Source organism: Cucumis sativus, chromosome 2, assembly GCF_000004075.3.
Source record: "Cucumis sativus cultivar 9930 chromosome 2, Cucumber_9930_V3, whole genome shotgun sequence".
In the NCBI taxonomy this organism is placed as follows: domain Eukaryota; kingdom Viridiplantae; phylum Streptophyta; class Magnoliopsida; order Cucurbitales; family Cucurbitaceae; genus Cucumis; species Cucumis sativus.
In genome coordinates, this window is record NC_026656.2 from 1,781,850 (window position 1) to 1,797,862 (window position 16,013).

Consider the following 16,013-nt stretch of genomic DNA (forward strand, 5'->3'; position numbering starts at 1 on the left):
ATTTTTCAAAGAAAAAACTTATAATAAAATTGCTTGTTTTTAATTTGAGAGAGGAATATGTAATATTTCATAAGTTTGATTTATATTTAAAAGTATTTACAAGTTTAATATGTAATAAATTTTTGAAAATTGTATTTTATAAATATTTAAACTTTATACAAAAATAAAATGTAAAAAAGAAAAAACATCTATATAAGTCTGTAATAGATCTTTAAATTTTAAAAACACAAAAGTCATTAAGTTTGTAGTTGTATGATACAAAAGAATTAATCGATTCACTAGATATGCTAACGACTAAAACATATATAGTTGTAGTTCAAAATTTGAAAATCTATTACTATACATATAACTTATACTTATGTATTTGTTATTTAGATGTTGAAAGTTTGATCATCTATTTTTTATAGGCATTGGTTGTAGAGGGAGGCAGATTTTAAATATTTTTGTTTTTTTAAATATATTTAAGAAATTACAATCACAAAATAAAAAAATCATTTTCTAAAAAAGAAAAAGTACACACAAAATTAAAAAATAATTAAGGACAAATTTTTAGAGATTGTTTATATATATAATTAACGTCACCAAAAACATTTATTTAATCTTGTTGGTGAAAGGAGGAGGAAGAAGAAGAAACAGAGTTCAGAGGAGCTCTCTCAATCCATTTTCATGGCGGTAGCAACTTTCTTTCCTTCTCAAACTTCATATAAAAACCGCCATTATCTTTCTCGCGACATCCAATTTCGGTCTCCTCTTCGTTTGTCCACTCCTCGTTCCATCCTTTCCACCATTCGAGCAAGCTCGGCTCTCGTTCTTGAGTCGGTAAGCTCCACTTTATCATTCGTATTTCAATCATCGTTCATAATCCCCCCTTTTTATGTTGAATTGTATCATTATTTCTCAATTTCCATCACGCGTTTGATTGTTAGGGAATTTTTTGTTTAATTTGTAATTGTAACTCAATTTCGAACTGTTTCATAAGGGTGTATTTGAAATTAGTATTACTTTATGTTGCTATCAGGATTCAGGTATTCAACAGGATCAGAATTTGAAAATTGACGTGTTTTCATGTCCGGTTTGTTTTGAGCCATTGTTGAGAAAAGGTCCGCCAGGTTTTAACTTGTAAGTTGACTAATTGAGATTTCTATCATCTTTTGAAATTTATCTTGTTACATGACATTATAATTTGATCTGGGTGAAGTGGAAAATTTGCAGGCCAGCTATTTATAGGTCTGGTTTCAAGTGTAGAAGATGCAATAAGTCATATACCAGCAAAAACATCTTTTTAGATCTCACAGTTACTTCTGGAATGAAGGAATATGTAGAAGTCAAACCTGGGGGAACTGAGCTGTTTCGGTATCTGTTTGATATTTCCTCTTCATTTTCTCTTCTCTTTTTTCCTTTTACTGCTTAGTTTTCCTACTTTGTTTCATCTTTTTAGTGTTAGATGATGTAATATTAAATTTATCTTTAACCATTGGCTTAAGCTTTTAGGGTAATCAATGATTTGATATAGCATTAGATTAGGTGGCTGTGGTCTAGAAAGTCATGTGTTCAAACCGGACAAGTCAGTGGAGTGTTAGAATAATATAATACTAAATTTACTTTCACCCATGGGATTAAGCTTTTGGGTCAATGTCAAATTTATGTCATTCATTAGTCTAGCTAAAGGAAGGCATACAGTATTATTGCAATTTCCCTCCTTCAGGTGACAATTCTGAACTGCTTCTGATTTTTGAACTTTATAGGAGTCCCCTTGTTTCATATCTATACGAAAGAGGATGGCGTCAAAACTTCAACCAAAGTGGTTTCCCAGGCCTTGACGAAGAAGTATGCTCTGTCTCAATAATAACACTATCATTCAAATGGACGTAGATTTTAGATTTGATATTTTGATGCCATTCAAAAGATTATTCGTGGAGAAAAACAAGTCTAATTGCAATGTTACATAATTTTCCCTGGTATTTTTCGTTGGACAAAGTGACTATAAGTTGATACTTTTTCTGTAACTATACAACATTGCAGTTTAAAATGGCCATGGAGTATTTTAAATCTGTTGAAGGTGGTCTTTTAGTGGATGCAAGCTGTGGTAGTGGTTTGTTTTCCAGAAAATTTGCAAAATCTGGGTCCTTCGCAGGTGTAATTGCTCTTGATTTCTCTGAGAATATGCTTCTTCAATGTTATGACTTCATTAAGAAAGATGCTACTCTCTTGAACAGGTAATTTTAGTGACTTTTATTCTCTATTAGTTTAGTTCCTTAGAACTGCAATCACTATTATATTCTGCCGGCTTGTGTATTAAGTGAAGTCCAATTCACTTGCAAGTAAGGAAGGTTATATTAATTAGCTCATCTTCTTTTGGAAAATATGCAGTAATCTTGCTCTTGTGAGGGCAGATATCTCTAGGCTTCCCTTTTCATCAGGATCAGTAGATGCTGTTCATGCTGGAGCAGCGTTGCATTGTTGGCCATCTCCTTCCAATGCTGTAAGAATTGTCTTGTAGAGAACATATTCTATTATTTGATTTCCTACCAGTAGTCATAATCCGCTGAGTTCAACCATGTTTTTTTTTAAAAGGAGACAGAATTTTCATTGATAAACTGAAAATGACAGGACGATTACAAAGAGACAGCAATGAGACAACAACAATCCAAAATAAAGACCCGAATATGAAAATAAAAAACAGCTACCCCAAAAAGAAAAAAAACAAAACTCAATCTAAACTAGCTGACCAACAACCAACAAATTCAGCAATAGTACAACAAAAACAACCCATAATCAATGGAAAAACAAAACTTTCAACTTCAAAAAAGCGTGGATAGAAAAAATCTTGAATTTCAAGAGGAACAAAACAGGGCTCGAGTAGATTCATGAGCTAATCTTCTAGGAGACAGATGTCTCGCAAAATCTTGAACAACTTCAAACCAAGATTAGATCACAATCTTTAACAATGGACCTTAGTTGAGCTGGAATTTTGGAAAGGGGCAATGGGATTCGATTGGAAGGATCTTCAAAAACTCTTCCTCGAAAAACATAGTATTTAAAACTCCTCCCAAATTGTTTAATGCCTCCGGAAAATCTTGAGCTAATCCTTCCTTGGCGCCAACTAATTCTCCACTACTCACACTAAAAGGTGAACCAAACTCGGGATCTAACCATGTTACAGATTATCACTCTTGAGTCATTGAATTCATCCCATTATTTCCACGATTGAAATTGTCTTCTCAACCAGCCTGCGTGATTGAAATCATCTAAAGTTTCTCACTTCATGTCAAAGCCTTACTCTTCACAATAGTTAACATGGGACTCGATTCATGTGGAACAGTGCACGTCAGTGTGTCTGAATTAATGGCAGGTTCATTGGCCAATTGGTATTTTGATACATCTTCTTGACTAGTTCATTCCTTTTAGGAAGTTTTAGTTGAAACATGTAGGAATTAGCTCCTGGTTATTTATATATATTGATTCTATGGTTAATATTTTTCCACTTTTTTTAGTTTTAGTAATGTGTTTCTTTGACTATTCTCATCAGATTGCTGAGATCACTCGTATAATGCGGAGTGGTGGAGTATTTGTGGGAACCACTTTTTTGCGGTACACTTCATCTACTCTCTGGTACCTAAGATTTTTAAGAGAGGTATACTCTTAATCTATCCTTGCCCTATCCTTACTTTTTTGTATATTTGATCAGTAGAAAATTTAGTTTCACTAGTTATCAGGAAGCAGCTATGATTGAAAATTTTGTGTTATCTGATCAATATTCTTGGGTCATAAACTTGGTAATCATGCATTTGCATATATGAAGTCCGTCCTTGCGTAATTTCTAATAGCTCGCAATTTAAGGTGGTATAGACAAGCTAGCTTTCTAAATGGTATATTGAACTTCTTGCTGGCTTATATTTTTCAGTTTTATTGGACAATAATATCAATATTTTTCAGTTTTATAGAATTTCTAACTATTTGATCTTATGGTAAATAAAGAGCATTGAATTTAATAAATGAGTTAAATCCATGGTAATCGCATACGTAGAATTAATGCTCTACAAGTTTTATTGACACCCAAATATTTTAGGGTCGTGTAGGTTGCCCCTCAAGTAGCTGACCCAAATGGGGGTGGGGCAAAGTAGGAGGAACATATATTGTAAAACATAACCTTTTTCTTAGATAAAAGGATTCGAGATGGCATCCTCCTCCATCATTTCATAGATACCAACCTCTACGCTATGTATAATCCTGAATCCAGTCATAATCGGTCAATTATTCAAAATACCAACTGATCCCAAACCAAGCATATGTGAAATTGCTTTTGACCATCTTATGATAAACAATTACATTTTAACGACGCATAAGATTCTAGGTTTCTCTAACTCTGAACGATGCCATGATTTTCAAACTTTCTTGAGTATGAAGATGGATTTGTGAGCGTTATAAGTTTGTGTGCGTTCAGCAGCGTGGTTTTCAGCCCTATGGCTACCTAACAGAGGAAGAAATAGAGGAACTGTGCAAATCCTGCGGTCTGATTAACTATTCAAGCAAAGTTCAACGATCTTTCATTATGTTCTCTGCCCAGAAGCCTTGAAAGTAAGCTCTGATCAATCTCATCCTCATTATGTTGTCTATATTCAGAATCAAACTTTAAAGAATTATATTGATAAGTTAATACAATAGCTTCTAAATTGTTGGAACTGAAGAATAATTGATTGAATTGAATATAATTAAAAATTGAGAAGAGATGTGTAATGATGTCCTCTTCATTTGGTTGATTTTCCTTAAATCTTATTTTGTAGGCATAATCTCATAAGCTTGGTCTGGTTGTCTCTCTCTGTCTTTGTTAAATTTATTTGATTTTCAATATGAACTTAACTATCTCAATATCCGTCCAAATTTTTGAAAAATGAAACCAGAAGAAATAGGAAAAGAAGGGGATGGGTGAGGTGGGTTTGATTAAGCAAATAATTAAAAATGGAAGGGGCAAATGGGAAGGAGAAGTGGGGATTCAGAAATTCAGACTGACAAAAAGACTGTCCAATCCCCCACGTGCGGCACCCACGTACTCACCTCCTTCTTTCTTTGACCAACTTTCTTTTTTCTTTTTTCTTTTTGGTAAGAAAACCTTTTCTTATTTTTTATATATATTGTTTAAATTTTATAATTTTCACAGTGTAGGTGATATAACTAAACTTTTTGTTGGCAATTTTAATAATTTAGCCTATGTCATTAATATTATAAATCAAGTCATTGATCACATTTCAATTAATCTATTTACTTGTATACTCCAAATTTATCTAATATCATAATTTCCATTATTTATCTAAATCAACCAAATATTAAAAGAGTTCACACCACATTTCAATGCAGTTTATGAAAAGTAAATATCTATAATTTGGATAAATGATAAGCGAATGTTAGATATATCTTTTAACTTAATTATTTTTTTTATAAATCATTGAAATCTCAATTTGTATCTAAAAAATCATTCTATTTTCAACAATTCACACAAATTTCAAATTTATGTATAATATATTTATTAATTTGAAAATTTTTAATGTTCAATATATTAAAGACATATTAAACATTTTTTAAGCTTGTAAGACCTATTAAAAATATATTTTAAAGTTCAAGCTAAAACTTAATGTATTATCATATACTTTATAAGATAGACAATTGGTAAATTTTAGACCTATTAAGACTTAACTTCTTGAGAAATACTTATTAGATAAATTTTAAAATATGAAAGGTGAAAAAGGATAATTTATTTTTAGTTTCTTTCAAGCTAAATTAAGGTTTCAATCTATGAATTTTTAAGTTTGTGTAAATAGCTAAGGGACCTATTAGATAAAAAATAAAAAATTTAAAGTTTTTTCTATTGATTACAAATAAAAAATTTAGATATATTTGATGTTTGGACAAATCTTAAATTACAATAACAAAATAAACACAAACCTATACATTTAAAAAAAAAACTAGTCTACAACTTTATTTATAGTAAATGGGAAAACAACACTAATTTATAGGGTTAATTAATCGATCTTTTTTAAACCATCGAGTGACTAATCTAACAATAATAGTATCTTATTCATTCTTTCAGTTCAAAATATTACGAGAACGAATATTTAAATCTTAGGCATTTTGATCAATAATATATATAAATCTAAATCAATTGAATTATATTTAAGTTGACAAATCTTTCTTGTTCATCAAATTATGTTTAAGTCGGTAAAAATATGCATTTTTTTTTCGCAAGGGACTAATAAATTCTTAGTCTAAAGCAAAAATATAAACTCAACTCTCTAACATTTAATTACACAAATCTACATTATATATATATATAAAACACAAATAATGAAGCCTATGAGTAGATCTCTTGCACGTGAGGTAGCTTTATGCCAAAATTCAAATTGCTTTATTTTTGTTGTCATGGCACGTGCACGTGGGGCTGCCCACTCTTTTCTTTTATTACATATTTATTATTAGTTTTTCTTTGTAAAAAAAATATTTATTAGTTTTTTTTTGTAAGAGTTTTTATATATATATAAATATATTTGGAAAAATATATTGATTTGAAAATCAGATTTGCACGTGTGGGGAACAATTTTAATTGGTCGGTTTTAAAAGACAATCAAATTGCTCTTAACAACCGAAAGTTCCATTTACTTTTTACTTTTATTTTTCATTTATTCAAAATTTTCTCTTTTTTTTTTCACTACAAATAAAAGTCAAATTTATTTTATTATATTTCTATCTAAGTTCGATTTTTTATTTTTATTTTTATTTCCAAAGAATCAATTTAATTTCTACTTAATTTGCTAAAAGAAAACAACTTAATTTTTATTTTCAAATTTGTGTTTCTTTTCTTCTTCTTATATATACACACACATATGTAGATTTATTTTTAAAAAATGATTAGTTAAATATGGTATGAATAATTATCAAACGGGTGTAAATGATATAAATTGTGTTTTGGAGTTCATAAACTTAATTCATGTGAATTTGTTTTTGTAGTTGTGAAGTAAGTCGAAGGAAAGTGAATTGTTTTATAAGGAAAAAAGAAGTAATATATATTTTTTACCTAACCATATTTTAGAGACCCAGTACCCTATGGATGAATAATATAGTTTTTATATATTTAAGACTTTGTCTTGCAAAGAATTAAAGCTATGTCTTTGCCTTCATAAATAAGAAACATATTTGATATGTTTAATTAAGGCATATTTAAAAGTATTTAACATTTAAGAATATTCTACACAAATAAAGTGTACTTTTTTTAACAAACCCAAATGAATAAGAAATACAATTAAATAGTTACAAATATAGCTATTAGATTCATTGTATAGACGTATATAACAATATTTTAAAAATAGTTGTAAAATATAATAAAATTTGTTAGAATGTTGATGTAATATTATATTTATTTTCACTCATATATTCAAATCTTCTGCAAACGTTAATTAGTGATCGAAAGGTTTTTTGAATGATTGTAGTCAAGTGAATTTAGACAAAAGTCACTGTTGAATTTACATTGATTATCGATTAAATTTTGATTTTTTTTAGTAATGTTATTTTAAAAAATAATGTAAAAAAAGAACATGTATTCAATAAATATTAAGGATAAAAAGTATAAATCTTAAAACCTAAAGATCAAATATAAACAAAACTTAAAACTCAAAGGAGAAAAATGTAACGTTTTGAAACTTAAATGATTAGAGATGAAAATAAAACTCAAAACTTATGAGTAAAAGCGTAACATTATGTTTGGTAGAAAATCAAATAAAAAGTAAACCTAAAAAGTAAAACGAAAAAATATTTTCTTTTTGTTCTAAAATATAGATACATAAAATCAACCTACAATTATATTACTTATAAATTTTACATGCATTCTAATTTCTTGTATATGTTTAGTGCCAAATTGATCGCCGTATTCCACCTATTATTTTAGAAAAATTCGATGTTCAATTACTAAAGCTAATATTGTGAAACAAAAAATAGAGTCATTAGGCTCAACATAATATATATGACAATGATCAACACATAACATATATATTTCTAGCTTTTTCCTTATAATTATATACAAGTTTTCACATATGATATAATTAATAAAGGAAATGGGGTTAATTTGATCCACACCTTTGAAAGAAACTAAGTTTATCTAACATAATTAAAATGAAAATACAAACATAGTAGTAATTATATCTTTGTCACATAAGAATGAATGAAATGACCTCTTGCAAAATTATTAATATTGAAAGCCCCAAGATCAGCCCTTGGTTAGAGCATAAAGCCATGAAAAAAAAAAAATTAGAAGAGTGATTTGAATTAATTTTAATAATGTGGGGGTTGTTTTCTATGTTGTTCCTTAAAAATTGAAGCCCTAAACAAATCATTTTAGGTAAGGCTATCCCATTTTGCCCTAAAAACTAGTGCTTTCTCAGTTCTGCTTTCTCTCTCTCTCTCTCAAACATATTATACTTATATTATATGTATATAATTTCATTTCATTTCAAGCATTATTCACATAACCAAAATCAAACATAACATTATTATTATAATTATCATCATTTCTTATTAAGATAAATAGAATTTAGTCTTAGTTTCTACTCATTACTTTAACTTGTAAACTTTTAAGATATTATACATTATTATAAGTTTTGTTTCAATTTGACGTTTCTATTTACATTTTAATCTCAAAATTTTAAGTAAATGTCCATTTTTAATCAATAGTGTTAAATGTCTATTATTTATTTAAAATTAATTATTTAATTTTTTAAATAATGATGACATTGACACTAGAAAATTTAAAATTAAAAGTGTAAATCGTGAGAGTTATAGACCAAATTAAAATAATTTAAAATTTAATAATTAAATTGAAATTATTAAACTAAAAACTTTAGGAGAAACATAAAAACATTAGATTAAAAAAAATATATCCACCAAAACAATTTTTTCTTCTTATTATTATTAGGACAAATTATGGAAAAAGGATTTTTCAAAAATAGGAATTTATATTTGATTAGTGGAGTGGTTGGGTTATTTTGATTTGTGTTTGGTTTCCATGTTTGATTGCTTTAAAACCGGATTAATGAATTAATTAATTATGATTTGATTTGATTAATAGTACAAACAAATGCAATGTCTTATATTTATGTCTCTTCTTCCACTTCCTATTTATTTCCCAAAAACAACAGACAGAATACAAGGGATTTGAGGTTAAAAAGTTTGTACAAAAACTTCCCAAAGTTAATAATATATATATGCTTTTCAATATCTAATCAAACCCTAAACCCTTTTATTATTCCCCATGAACTCTTTTCTTCTTGTTTTTCTTCTTCTCCAACTTCCAATGTGTTTGAATGCTTTTTAAAAAAATGATTTTAAAAGGTAGATTGAAAGAAAGGAATTAGTGTTTTGGTCTCTCAACTTTTGAATATTTTTTTAACATGTGTATGATTTCTATTGAGGAATGGAACTTGGCTTTACTTAGTTTTGTTTGTTTGATTATGGGTTAAATTATAAGTTTAGTTTAAGATTAAAAATTTAAAGATTTCAACAGTTTTAAAAGTTCAAACCTTAAAAACATGCATAACTTTGAAAGATAGATTAACATTAATTTGTTATATGTTAGAGAAAATTATAATGTATTTAAACAATGAAATCAAAATTTATTTTAGTTAGGATTTGGTGGACTATTCTTTCTAATATAATTAATCCTCTTTATGCATATGCATTTACAATTTATTGATGGTGTAAAACCCTTATTTTTTTATTCTATTTTTATTCGAGATTATTTATTATTTTCAATTTGATTTATCTACTTTATTAAACTTGACTCAATGATGATTAACATTTCTAGCATGACTTGACTCAATGATGATTAACATTTCTTTCATGCTAGAAGATGGTTGATTTTGTTTTTTTATTATACTAAAAAAGAACTAAATGCTTTTCATGAAATTCAAAACCCTCCAAATTGAACAATTATTTAGCAATATATTTTAGATTATAAGTTCCATTTAGATTACTACAAATTGATTAAAAAACACATAATTACTATTTTTATGTTCTTAAATATTGTTTTAGAGTCTACTTTACAGCAAATATTAATATTAAAGCATTTGCTAAAAATTAGAAAATAGGTCAAAGAATTTCCTAGTCAAAACAGCCTTTTTTTAATAGAAAGCTATTAGGTCTTCATTTAAAAATACATCTCTTTTTTAATTGAATTATATATATATATATATATATATATATATATATAATTTTTATAATTTTGTTAATTTTATCATAGTTCTTAAAAATTAAATTTGAAAACAAGAAAATAAAGTTTTTGAAATAATTTTTCAAACAAGTAATTATGTGTTCATTATTTGGTGAACTTTTTCATTCTTAATACTACACTTATTTACCATACAATTTCCTTATACTATATAATAATTAATAAGCTATTTTCTTTACTCTTAACCTAAATATAATTTAATTGATTAAGAAATATGTTCTCCACTCAAATTTAAAAATTTGGATTCCGACCGAACTAATTGTAGTTCAAAATCTTAAACAAAATTTAGTCAAAAGTACAACCAAATGAAATGGAAACTAAACAAAGAAAGTTAGCTAAGTGTGAATATAATTGTTTGAAACAAAAAATATTGTAGTTCTTTCGGTATATATAATTTAAACACTATTGTTAATTTGAATTTGAAAGTAAAGTTTTCATTCAAACACATACACTTCATCTCATTATACAAGCATGAATTTTTCATCTCAACATATATAAACACAAAATACGAAACGTTTTTCAAACATCAAGAATACAACATATCAAAAATTCAATTATATAATAGAATTTAAATTGCCTCGTGATATTAGAGTTTTAATAAGCCCTACCTTCACAACTTAGACCTAGCTACACACACACATATATATAGTTCCCATATTATATATGCAAACATTATAGTTCCAATGAATAATGGCTACTTTAATTAGATGATATTGACAACACTAAATGAAGACAAGCTCCCAATTTTTTTGTTGCTTTTCTAGTCAAAACCCAATTCAACTTTTATATATTTTTATTAACTTTGATTATATGATTTTTTTTCTTTTTTTTTTTAAAAAAACACTTTGTTTATGAAGCTAACAAAGCTACTCTAAGATTTTTCTTCTTCATAATTTATTAACTCTCCTTTTAAAAAAAAAAAAAAACTGTCTATATGTGAGTATCAAGGCTTCCTATTGAACACTGTGCTTCGTGGGATTGGGAGTCCTTCAAATTGTCTTTTCCTTCTCCCCTTTTATTCTGCCTCTAATTACTCTTTAATCATTGCTTTTATGTAAAACCATACATAAATATCTTCTTCTTCTTCTTTTTTAATTTAAGTTGATACATGTATAGCAAAATTCAAATTAAACCTTAACTAGTAATTGAATTTGTCTTCATTCATTAGCTTCGTTAGCTTAAGTGATTTAAGTTTTTTAGATCAATAGATGAGAGCGTGTTTTCCATATTGTTGTTTTTTCTCCTATTCAACATTGATTTCTACTCGTTGAACCTTTCACACATTTCAAATAATGGAATTATAGTTTATATACGTACATTAAATAATAACTTCTCCATAAATGATATGGACGTATAATTTACAAGGTTTTCAAGATTTATAGCTTAGATTTGCATAAATCAATTAATATATATAATTTTTTTCTCTCACACATGAAAAAGACTGCTAAATGTATAAAATTCTTTTGACCCAATATATTTAAAATAACCTTGAATTTTTTTATTTTTTTCCCAAGAAATTCTTCACAAAGCAAAAATAAAAATAATAAAACATAATAGAGACTCTAAATTGTGTAGGAAAATACAATTAAACCAATAAAAAAGACTATGCCAAAAACTAAAGATCTTTTAGATCTAAGACATAAATCAAACAATGATGCAATAATAGAGATAAACTTCTTTTAAAACTAAAAAGATAATTTATGGATCTTTATTTTGGAATTAGTAAGAGATGAGGATCAAAATAGAGAGAGAAAAGGGGCAGCTTGTTGAAGAAAATATTAATTTTGAAAATTTGAGAAATAATAATGTATAATTAAAAAAAAGATTAGTTAATTAAGTTAAGCAATTGGAGCACTTAAGCCAAGAAGATGAGTGGCAAATTGTTTAAATTTAGAATGGGAGACATAAAAACACCACCCATGTTCTTTCTCATTTATCTTACTTCTCTTTATTAATAATATATATTAAACTAAACTAATAAACAAATTAGCCTCCCAATTGACAAAATGTTGTGTAGTTCCCCAAGGAATAAATTTAATTAATTTCATGTCCTTTCCTCCTTTGTGAAACTCCATAAATACTCATTTTATCACTTCATCTTTGCCCTAATTTTAATCCCTCTCTCCATCAATTTTCTCATTAAAAACCCAAATATATATTCTTCCTTTCTAACCCCAATCTCTCTCTCTCTCTCTTTCAAACTTTTCAAGTGTTTTATGTCATCATGGTAATTCTTTTTTCTCTCTAATTATTATGGTTTTTGTATAAGTTCAATTCATGATGGGGGTTTTGTGTATATCTTTCTTGTTCTGTAGGGAATTCAAAAGCCTGCATGGTTAGAAGCACTTTACAACCAAAAGTTCTTTGTGGGATGTTCATTTCACGAGACTTCAAAGAAGAATGAGAAGAACATTTGTTGTTTGGATTGTTGCATTAGTATTTGCCCTCATTGTTTGTCGTCTCACCGATTCCATCGCCTTCTTCAAGTTCGTCGATACGTTTATCATGACGTTGTTCGACTCGAAGATCTTCAAAAACTTATAGATTGTTCAAATGTTCAGGTTAGTACAACATATAATTGATCAACTCTCTTTCTCTTAATTTAATTGAGCTTAATTAATTAATTAACAATTTAGCTAACTTTGAAGGTTATTTTTTGTTTGTAAATTTCTTAGCCTTATACCATAAATAGTGCCAAAGTGGTGTTCATCAAGAAGAGACCTCAAAATAGACAATTTAAAGGGTCTGGAAATTTTTGCACTTCATGTGATAGAAGTCTTCAAGAACCTTATGTTCATTGTTCTCTCGGATGCAAGGTACATAATTTTTTTTTTCTCACATTAGTTCAAAGAAAATTAAATTTTAGAATTTCTAGGGTTATTTTCATCCTACTACAAGGAGAAATTTTAACTTTTAAATGATAAGAAGTAAATTCTAATTAAATTTTACAAAATTTAACCCAGATTTCAAAAGGGTTATATAATTGTATGATGAAATTAATTAAATGAGAAATTTTTTTCCATTAATTTCAGGTGGATTTTGTGTTGAAGCATAAGAGAGATTTAACTTCTTATCTTAGACCATGCAATTCTCTCCCACTTAGTATGGATTTTTTAGTTCCACAAGATGTAGGCGACGACGAGATGACAAACGAGACGCCTCGTTCGACAATCGTGGACTATGATGAGCCGATGAGCTCGTCTTCCGGTTCCGAGAACATGAGCATAGCTCAACCACCAATTGTTCGTAAGAAAAGAAGTGGTCTTTGTTTATGTGGAAGATCATCTAGAAAGATAATATCTAGTGAAGACATAGCAACAAGTATGAGCATAAGTAGAAGAAAAGGCATCCCTCATAGATCTCCCTTGTGTTAACTAACACCAAAAAGAAAAAAGAAAAAAAAAAGTATCATTTTGCTCTAAATTAATTCGGTAACATTTTCTTTCTTTGACAATTTGACTGAAATACCCTTTCACAATCCCATCTCTCTCTCTCTTTTTAATTTAATCTATTTCTATCATTGAAATTAGAGCTTAGCTTAATTAATTAATCAATTGGTCGGGTGGTTTTGTCTTAATGGCATCACGTGGTTCCCAATTCCAAGTTATGGCTTTGTGCAATTTTCTAATATATCATATTACAATATATATACTAATTTTATATAAAGATTGTGATGCTTAATTTCTTTTTCGTTAGTTCTAGAATCTCGTGAATAATATCGAGTGACGTTATGTGTTTTAATCGGTTAAATTATAGTCTTAATTAAGTTATCTTCGGTATAAATTAATTTATTCTAGCCTATATGTTTGAATGATGATAAAAACTAGTAAAAATATTTGTTTAATTAATTTGTATCCGCTACACGATTAACAAACACGTATAGGTTAATTAAATGTTCCAAACACACTCTCGTAATTGTTGCTATCAAAAATATATTTTTATTATCTCTACTTTTGAGAGAAGATATTGTGTTCAAAATCTTACTTTTCTTCTTAGTTTAAACTTAATCTCTTCAACTATTATTCTATTTTAATTTTGAAAATTTTAAATATCTATAAAAAAAACCGTCATCAGTTCTATTTTGAATTTAATACATCAATGATGTAAGTTTGATTATATGTGCTAACACATTAATCTAGTTATGAATTTAATCGAGTAGATTGAGGACAATTGTTTTTAAAAAATTTATGGACTAAATTATTTGTAAATTATAAAACAAATTTGTAGTTAAAAGAAGTAGGATATTAAAGTATAATAAATTAAACTCTCATATATATATATATATATATATATATATATATATATATATATATATATATATATATATATATATATATATGTATGATTAAAAGAATATAGTAATGTAATAAAATAGGATTAAAGTATGAATCATTGACTTTTAATGTGTTTAGAGGTACACACTTACACATAAAATGTCTCTCAAAGAGAAAATAAACAAAGGAATAAAACCCCATGTTTTGACTGGTCAAATCCGTACTTAATTACAACATTTTTCTAATACTTAACTCTTAAAAAGTATAATTAAAGTATAAATATACCTTCCACTTTCTTAAAATAATAAAATTAGTTAAATTACTAATTTGACCCTACACCCTATGGCAATAAGACATGGAGATTGAACCCCAAACTATTTAGACCTTCATACATCATATACCGATTGAATTTTTGCCCACATTCGCTTCAATTTTGTTTTTACGGTGTGTATAGGTACAATAAAATGTTATGTGGAATGACTCTTTTGATGCTTTGGAAAGTTATTTTTATATTTAAACACGTCTTTTTAAGTATTTTAAAATATCACTTTTGATGATCTCATTTAAACCCTAGTTCGAGGTGATTTTACACTTGGATGTTGGAATTTGGGCCAACTAAGTGGTTGGGCTTCTTTGCCTTTATTTGGTCTCTTATGGGAGCCCATGTCAGTAAGTTTCCAATTATGAAAAACAAAACTATTTCAAAAATTTGTATTTGTTTTTTTAAATTTAAGAATCTAATTAAATACAAGATATAAGAATGAAATGAATATATCAAACATAACCATAACTCTATTTTAATTAAGTTAGAGTGAATAAATTGAAAAAATTGAACTATAACACTACTACAAGTTGTTGATAAGTTAAAATTTTGAAGATTAGTGCAAATATTATTTTATAATTAGAATCGAAAGATAAGATTATAGTCAACAAAACATCATTTTAACCAACAAAATAATTTAAAATATGTGTTGATGCATCATTATCATTTCAATTGAAATATTTTTGTTTGATTGGAATCGAAAAGATAAGGATTGGGAATGAAAAAGTTATATATAAAAGACTTTTTCTTTTCATTGATCAATCAACCTATCATCTAAAAAAACGTATCATTACTAATATATCTTACTTTCAACACGATCCTACAATATTTTCATTTTTCATGAATATCATTATTAATATTTAAAAATTACAATAAAATAAATAAATTTGATAGACTAAATTTAAGGTTGATTGAAAGTACAATTTTTTCAATTTCAAATGTTCTCTTTTATGTTTGGTAAGAAAATGTATTTTATCGTTTTTAAGGTAAGTGAAATAAGCTTTTATACCTTCATTTATACTAACTTTTTAACAATAAAAGAATGTTTGATTATCCCGAGTTAATTTATATATTTTGTATTGAATATGTTCAAATTTTTTATTTACATATTTATTAGTAAAAGAAATTAGATAAGTTTTATTTTCTTTTG

The 16,013-nt window shown here is 27.2% G+C and overlaps 2 protein-coding genes across 2 annotated transcripts; both read left to right on the forward strand.

The window, feature by feature from the left end:
- Positions 1-591: 591 nt before the first annotated feature.
- Positions 592-4,774, forward strand: LOC101209434 (uncharacterized methyltransferase At2g41040, chloroplastic). The gene is made up of 8 exons (XM_004139214.3): positions 592-819; positions 1,019-1,119; positions 1,213-1,353; positions 1,746-1,827; positions 2,023-2,216; positions 2,371-2,482; positions 3,530-3,634; positions 4,448-4,774. Exons 1-8 carry the CDS (start codon positions 667-669, stop codon positions 4,574-4,576), a joined length of 1,017 nt encoding a protein of 338 aa, XP_004139262.1. The 5' UTR covers positions 592-666; the 3' UTR covers positions 4,577-4,774.
- Positions 4,775-12,389: 7,615 nt separating this feature from the next.
- Positions 12,390-13,844, forward strand: LOC101202757. Its single transcript, XM_011650425.2, has 4 exons — positions 12,390-12,494; positions 12,583-12,828; positions 12,943-13,083; positions 13,300-13,844. Exons 1-4 carry the CDS (start codon positions 12,492-12,494, stop codon positions 13,639-13,641), a joined length of 732 nt encoding a protein of 243 aa, XP_011648727.1. The 5' UTR covers positions 12,390-12,491; the 3' UTR covers positions 13,642-13,844.
- The last annotated feature ends 2,169 nt before the right edge of the window (positions 13,845-16,013 follow it).

What these genes read in the sequence shown, in the direction of transcription:
- LOC101209434 (XM_004139214.3), top strand. Translation starts at nt 667, where the DNA reads ATGGCGGTAGCAACTTTCTTTCCTTCTCAAACTTCATATAAAAACCGC. An exon ending in GGGGGAACTGAGCTGTTTCG is followed by an intron (nt 1,354 to 1,745) that starts GTATCTGTTTGA and finishes TGAACTTTATAG; the next exon opens with GAGTCCCCTTGTTTCATATC. An exon ending in TCCCAGGCCTTGACGAAGAA is followed by an intron (nt 1,828 to 2,022) that starts GTATGCTCTGTC and finishes ACAACATTGCAG; the next exon opens with TTTAAAATGGCCATGGAGTA.
- LOC101202757 (XM_011650425.2), top strand. An exon ending in TAGATTGTTCAAATGTTCAG is followed by an intron (nt 12,829 to 12,942) that starts GTTAGTACAACA and finishes TAAATTTCTTAG; the next exon opens with CCTTATACCATAAATAGTGC. An exon ending in ATTGTTCTCTCGGATGCAAG is followed by an intron (nt 13,084 to 13,299) that starts GTACATAATTTT and finishes CATTAATTTCAG; the next exon opens with GTGGATTTTGTGTTGAAGCA.